Genomic DNA, 7,681 nt, shown 5'->3' with positions numbered 1-7,681 from the left:
CTCCGGGTGTTGGGAAATGCCTGTACTGTGAAAGCCTGCCATTGTCAGAAGTAGAATCACTTTTGTCAGCTTCCAGAAAATTGTACAGAGTTGAAGAGATTTAACTACAAGATTTATCTACAGAAATCCAAATTTCTAAATGTCATTGTTTTTTAAATGCTAATGTTTGTAAAGCACCTTCAGTTCTTTGAATGAAAGGTGCTACATTCCCTCAGTGTCAATTAATAAAAAGATTATAGGAAGTTTGTGAAAAATAATTTTATCTAATGCAGTCTATAGAATTCCCCGAGAAGAAGGTAGCGTTTCATATAATTTATGTTTTCAAAGAAATGCTTGCTTTTTCACTTGGTTGCCTGACTAGTAAACAGAACTAACCTGTTTTCCCCCCTGCATTTGCCTATGGGCTAAGTGTTCCAGTTTCTTAAAAGCACTATTTATTGTTGCAACCTAGATTCTGTGTCCAGCACCATGCTTCATGAAGTCATGACAACTCTTTGAATTGTATATTTAGAGTGTGGTAATGAAAATGAAAGTGTGGTCATCAAAACCAGTAAGAGACATTTGAAAAGTCCCTAGAATGAGGCAAGTTTTCTTCATCGCATGAATGTGTGCCTTTCTCATGAGAATAATTTTGTACTTAGATTACTAGCATGGTCCTTAATTAAACAGTCTATGAGGTTTATACACAACTTCTCTTATGTATTTCAACAAAAACATTTATTGTGTAATATATGCCACTCTGAATACCTAATAATGATTCTCACATTTTGTATATAAATGAGAGTGGAATATATTTTAAAAATCTATACTCAAACATTTTAGGTAGATGCTAATCATGTCCCATTTTGCAGTGCTGAGAAAAGAACCCAGGGCGTTAGGGCCTTGTGCATGCTAGGTAAGTGGTCTTCCACTGAGCTACATTCCCAGCCAGGCTTGTCCTATTTTGTGATTTATTTTTATTTATTTATTTTTTTGACAGGGTGGGTCGGTTGAGACAGATTCTCACCACATAGATCAAACTGCTCCTTCCAAGGGCTGGGATCTAAGACATACTCCATCATCCCCAGCAAGAGTCTTGCGGTACTCTTGCTATGGATCTCTGCCTATGTTGCTTCCCCACTGCCCAACACAAATGAGGAAATGGGATTAGAGAGAACAAGTAACTTGTCAAGGTCACACAGGAGAACTAGATGATGAGCCCTGAGGGCGCACCACAGTGACTGCTCAAGCCTTCTATTTTAAGCACTATTAGCTTTTGAAGCTGTGTGTCCCTGAGCAAATTGAATTCTCTGATCTTTTATTTCTGTTCTAAAAGGAATATACTAAAGTTGGTTATAGTATTAAAAGTAGCACCCACAAAATGCCCAGTACTTGGCCCAAAGCTGCTATTTACTGAGGACTCAACCAAAATCAGTGTGATTAGGAAAAAGAACCCAGGGTGAAACGTAACTGCTAACAGTATATAGCTTTAAAAAAAAAAAAAAAAAAGTTTATTTGTCCTATGTGAATGAATGTTTTTGCCTGCATTTATGTATGCATAGAGTTCAGAAGGGGGCATCAGATCCAGGATTAGATATGATTATGAGCCTCCATGTTGGTTCTAGGAACTGAACCCAGGTCCTCTGCAAGTACAAGTGCTCTTAACCACTAAGCCATCACTCCAGCCCCACAGTGTAGCCTTTTAAATGCAAGGGATTTAAAGGAAGTGTCTGATGCAGGAGGAGACATAAAATAGTGGTCTGGAGTAATAGAATGTGCATGTTTTATGTGAGAGTCCAGAAGCTGAGATGATAGATCTTGGGACACAGTATGAAGTATTCTTTATAGAAAGGCCTAACAACTAGGAGTGGCAGTTCTGTTGACAGATTGTCTGTGCTTCAGAGAATACTGGCCATGGAAAATGTTGAGTAGTAGAAGGAGGATTTTAGTAATATTTCAAGATTACCTCAGGGCTCCTCAACCTGAATAGCCTTAATTTCTTTTGGATTGATAAGGTGAATGGAAATAGGATAAAATTGACATGATTGGTGGTCCTAGGATTACATCATTTGGGGGGAACAACAGACTGTTGTTCCCTAGTCAAAGCTATTCTTAAACTCCGATAATGGCTGGAGAGATGGCTAAGTGGTGAAGAAGACAGGCTACTTCCAGAGAAGCCTGGGATTCATTTCTCAACCTGTAAATCACAACTTGTAACTCCAACCTCAGAATCCTACAGGGACACCAGATATGCCTATAGCATACAGGCTACATGGAGGCAAAACACCCATAGACACAAAACTTTTAAATTCCCATAATACCTGGAAATGCAATTCTGAAGGAGCACATGCTGGGGGTCCTAGACTACATCCTCAGCAGTGGGCCGGCAAGGTAGCTCAGCAGATTAGGTGTTTGCCACCAAGCCTAATGACCTGAGTTTGATTCCCCAGGACCTACATGATGGAAGGCCAGAACTGACTCCCACAAGCTGTCTTCTGGCCTCCTAAATGTCTAGCATTCATTCACATGACTCAGAATTCTTTCCTTCCTCTCTTCTCTCTTTTTTTTTTTTTTTTTTTTACTTCATCCTCCCTTTCATAAATGCAATAAGAGTGGCTCCTCAGCAATGCAAAAATAAAATCCCACTACAACTTGCAACATCCTGTTTCATAAAAGGAAGCCCACTCCAGCATTGAAGATAGATGCAAGATGAACTAATTAAGAATAAAGGAGAAGCCCTTACACCAAATATGTTTGGTTCGGTGAAAAAACTAGTATCTCAATAATCGGGATACTATCCATTTATGGAGATTTGTGAGATACTTCTCATGCATTTTTATTTGCTGCTGTGTGTGCAGGTGTGTGTGTCATGTGCATGTGGAGGTCAGAGAGTCTTTGAAAGCGTTCCTCTGTGGGTTCGAGGACAAGCCACAACATCAGGCTTGAACAGCAAGCACTGTTTACCCTGCTGAGCCATATATCTGCCACTACATTGTTGGTGTGTGTTTTAGCAAAATGTGTTCTACTAAAATGAAAATGGCTCAAGAGAAAGTCTTGTGCCTTCTCCCAAATGGAAGAAATGAACTTAGAATCTGCCAGACAGATTTGCATAGATCTTAAGAATTATATTCCTCAGGTGCATTACATATACATCTGCTATATTTTCAAAGATAGTTCTTTGTTAGAGCAGAATTGAAAAGATTACTAGTATTGATTGTACTTACATGATGGTAGTTTTGCATGCTTAGGTCTGTCAAAAAGTGAAGTTTTATACCAAAAATGATTAACTGGTTAGATTTTTGAATCATCTGCAGTGCCACAGAATGGGTAGCTTATACAAGAAGCAGTTCTTTTCAGGCTTTTCAAAATGGAATACATTCCTCGTGGTTATTGTAATTGGTTCTTTTTGCAATGTTTTTCCCCCAAGGTAATTAAATTCTGCTTTCTTACAAGCTTGCACCCAAGCTTAGGATCCAAACTGCTGGATCCTTACAATTTGAGATCGAGTCCTTTTTGAAGGGTAACATTAAGCCTCAGGGACTGCATTCGAGATGATTCAGAAGACTATGAAAGACAGCTGCTTTGCCCTCCATCTTCTGAATGTATCTGGAGAAAGTGCAGTGCTTGATTTTGGTTCTGGAGCGGTGCGGAGGCGGGAGGATTAGCAGGTGTCTGGGAGGTGTCTGGGATGCGGGATGCTAGCCAAAGAGAACCTGCAGGCAGGTGTCTGGTGCCGGAGATGTAAAGTCCTCTCTTCTGGCACAAGGAGGCGCTCAGGGCTCCTCCCGCTCTGCTAGCAGTTTTTAAGGCACCTCTGCCGCCACCTGCAGTCTCAACCAAACTCGGGGTGGGCCGCGCGGGACGTGACGGCCCAAGCGCCCAATCAGCGGTCGGATTTTCAGGTACCCTGCCGTTGTGGCCAATAGGAACAGAGGAAAGGCGAAGAGGGGCCGGGCCCCGCGGCAAGCCTGGCCGAGGCGCGAGGCCCTCCTCCGGTCTCTCCGCCTACTCCAGCCTCCGCCGCTTCAGCTTCCCGAGCGAGCCCTGCGGCCGCCGGAGCATCTCCCGCGGCGGAGCAGGAGCCGGATGGTCAGAGGAGCCCGGCAGTCCCAGCAGCCGCGGAGTCGCCTGGCCCCCAGGTGGGGTGGGCTGCGTTGGGAGGCGGAAGCTAGGGGCGAGGGGCCGAGAGAGGGGCCTGGGGGTGGCGGCCGTGGTGTCGAGGCGCCGAGCCCTGAAGGGGCGGGGGTACAGGCACGCAGCATCTTGGGGTCGCCGAGGGAGAGCAGCTCATCGGGGCGGAGAGCGAGGGCGCGCTGGGCGAGAGCGGAGGGCGCGCGCCCCACCGGGGAGCCAAGGAATGCGGGGAACCGGGTCTGAGGGGCGGGGCCGCGTCTGAGGGGAGCTGGGGGCGGGGGGGGGCCTGCGGCTCAGGGCAGACAATGAGGCCGGCGGGGCGGGTGGCTGGGGGAACCGAACATTTGGGGCAGGGAACCGAGAGCATTGGGGCATCAGTGAGTCCCGGGTCGCTTGGTCGCGGGAGGGAAGGAAGCCCCGCATGAGGGGTGATGGTAAGGTCACGGGTAGGCAGAGCCAACCTGTGGTCAGCCTGTGGCCCCCGAGGGTGGTACTTGGAGTGCCCCACAGGCAAGGCGAGGCTAAGGGTGTGTTGTCTTAGTTACGGGTCTCATTTGTTTGGTCTGTAGACTGTCTGGCACAGTGGAGAAACCACCTCGAAAACGGAAAAGCAGGTAAGGCAAATGCCTTCCTCTGTAGCTTCGGCTTTTTCTGTTTGCTTGGCTGCCCCTGTGCTGCATAATTACGTGGTGAGTAGATAAAGTTTCTTATTTAGGTCCTTTTTTTAGTAAATTCGACAGCATGGAAGGTATTCCCTTTGAGAACTTCAGATTACCACCGCCACTACCACTTTCAGGTATAAGATACAGGAAACGTGAAACATTAAGCAAGCCTCGCTTTCGACTTTGGTCATAATTTCAACTTTGGCATCTCTAACGGAAATTGTCATTGATCAGCTACTGTGTGCCAAGTGTTGTATACAGATTCTCTGTATTATTTTCTGTGACACAGTTCTGCAGACGAGTAAACTGAACCATAGAGTAGCCAATACTTAGCAAAGATCACACATCTAATAAATGATAGAACCAGAATTTGAATCCAGGCTGTCTGACTGCAAGATTTATGTTCTTTATACCGTGATGCTAATAAATATACAATTAAAAGTAGTCCCATCTCTGGCTTTCTCTTTTTATTGTATATAAAGTCTAATAAATTGAAATGGTTAATAGGAAAATAGTAACTAAGGACTTACATAGGCCTCAGACAACTGAATTTTTCCTTAGGCAATGAAGAAGAGTATTCACCCCATAAATATGTTTTGGTGTGTTTTATTTGTTAGGTACTGCAACACAATTTTATTTAATTATTTGAAGTTTTCCTTTTTTACCTATATTGGAATGGAGAAAGTAAGCTACAGTAGTAAGTTGTGGCCGGGAGCATCAATCTCATATAATACTTTGGACATTGTCCATTAATATACAGATAACCTCTACCTTAGATGCAAATGCCAGTGGTGGGAGTGGCCAGTAGCCAAATAGCTTAGTTACTTTTTAGGCCTACGTGTCCACTCAACAGACACACAGAGAGCTACTGAGCACCCACAGGGTTGGCTAGCATACCTGAGGAACTGAATTGTTCGTAGATGGGTATGTGTTTTTCTGTGCAGGTGAATGCACATATATGCATGTCCCTGTGAGGCACAGCAGGCTATGGCTCTGTCAGTGAGACTTGAGGCTCACCATTTGGCTAAGCTGGCCAGTCAGCCAGTAAGTCCTGGATCTATCTGCCTGTCTTTACCTCAGTACTGTCAATTTTCAGTGTAATTTAAAAAATTTTTTACATTTCTCATTTTGTATGTATATGTGAGTGTGGGCATTGCATGTGGAGGTCAGAGAATAATTTACAACAGTTGTTAGCACAAAAATATGAATGTGAGGGTCTCACTCTAAATTTTAATGATTTCCTGGTAAAATAATAAGATGTATTAGAGTAAACTTAAATTTTTACATTTATTTTGTGTGTGTGTGTGTGTGCATATATATGTGTGTGCATGTGTATGTGTGCATGTACATGTATGCACAAGCACGGAAGGCAGGGACAGTTTGCAGGACTCAGTTCTTTCATCATGTGGGTCTCAGATTGAACTCGGGTTGTCAGACAGGGCAGTAAGTGTCTTTATCCACTGAGTTGTTTTGCTGGCCCAAATTAAGTAATTTTTCTTATTTCTAAAATTACTTTCATAGCAGGCAGAACTCTTGTTACTGCTTAGCCTGTTGCTGCTTTGTAGACTGTACAGTAAACTAGGATTCCTGTGGTCTGATGTGTAAATCTGTTTGTCCCTTCCCTCCCTCCTAGTCTCTGTCCTGCCACCAATAGTAGTGAGTCCTCTACATTTATACATATGTACATACATACATACATGCACACACACACAAACTTTTATGTTTAACTTTTTTAGTGATGCTAATTAGAAAATGAAAATATTACAAGGTTGTATTATATATGGTCGTAGTTTATTTCTCAATTACCCCCTGCCAAACTGTGGGGTAACTGAATATTACCTGACTGGGTTTTTTTGGCCACTAATCTTCAGTTTATTTACTGTGCTTTGCCATGGTCATGCATTTCTCATGTGTTTCCTCCTTGTTGTTGAACATAAATCAAATTTTTTTTAGCCTAACTGAAGGCTGTCTGTTTCCCTTCTACCTCCTTTTCTAGCCACTGGCTAGTGTTGTAGCCATAGAAATTCTCTTTGATGGACTTGCCATCTGATGAGCCAAGATGAGTGAATTGCTGAAAGTGTGTTCTGTTAGCCATTTCCAGAATGTTTCTTCTCTTTAATTTTTATACATGATTACTCTTTCTTTCTCAGTACTTTCACTCTGCTTCTTTCTTTGAAACTTAGTACATACATCACATCCTCAATGAGGGTTTTCTCCATTCTCTTCCCCTTCCCTGTGCCCTTTCCTCTTTTGCTCTCACATTTTCTTTCTTTTTTTTTTTTTTTTTCCCCACGAGACGTGGGAAGGAGCAGGCGGGATTCGAACGCACGCACAAGAGAGACCCGAGCCCTCTGTAGGCGGGCGCCTTACGGGCTGCGCCACCGCCGGTTCGCTAGCTCCCACATTTTCATGCGATGATTCTAACTGAATGTGAATCCACCTCTTGTCGCCTGCATGTTGTGAGCTCATAAACTATATGGCAAAAATAATGTACAAGAATGTTCACTCTGTACATCTTTCCCAATCCATCCCTGTGTCTTGTTCTGCATAGTTCTGTGTATCATACAAATATCCTTTCTCATATATGTTGTCTTGCTTGGCATTCAGGAAGCCTTGAGCTTAATCCTTAGTACCAGTACAGGTGAGAGTGGGATCCTTTCTGAGGCTGGGGAGGTGGTAGCAAACCAGAAAATTAGTTCAACAGGCTGCTGGTCACAGAGTCCCTGGTGTAGTGATTAGCACAATGTTTTCTGTACACAGTAAGTTCCAAGGTGAAAAAGAACTCATGAAATCCAGTACACCAGGTACATTCTGGCCTGTAGAGTCCATAAAACGGCTTTGGGTCTGGCAGAGTTTAGACAGCTGTCAACTGCCCAGTGGGTACTGGGAATTGAACGTAGATCCTT

At 43.6% G+C, this 7,681-nt stretch overlaps 1 protein-coding gene across 5 annotated transcripts in view; it reads left to right on the top strand.

Moving 5' to 3' along the window:
* The first annotated feature begins 3,960 nt into the window (after window positions 1-3,960).
* Scai (suppressor of cancer cell invasion) overlaps window positions 3,961-7,681 on the top strand; it is a 108,917-nt gene continuing 105,196 nt past the window's right edge. For 4 of the 5 annotated variants that reach the window (XM_076928695.1, XM_034495280.2, XM_076928693.1 and 1 more), the window contains exons 1-2: window positions 3,961-4,118; window positions 4,683-4,727. In XM_076928695.1, the coding sequence (XP_076784810.1) occupies window positions 4,066-4,118; window positions 4,683-4,727 (98 nt within the window). In that variant the 5' untranslated portion in view covers window positions 3,961-4,065. The remainder of the gene's footprint in view (window positions 4,119-4,682; window positions 4,728-7,681) is intronic. The other variant, XM_076928696.1, reaches the window with a different exon arrangement.

Source organism: Arvicanthis niloticus, chromosome 2 (genome assembly GCF_011762505.2).
Source record: "Arvicanthis niloticus isolate mArvNil1 chromosome 2, mArvNil1.pat.X, whole genome shotgun sequence".
Taxonomy (NCBI): domain Eukaryota; kingdom Metazoa; phylum Chordata; class Mammalia; order Rodentia; family Muridae; genus Arvicanthis; species Arvicanthis niloticus.
This window is presented reverse-complemented; position numbering and strand designations above follow the sequence as displayed.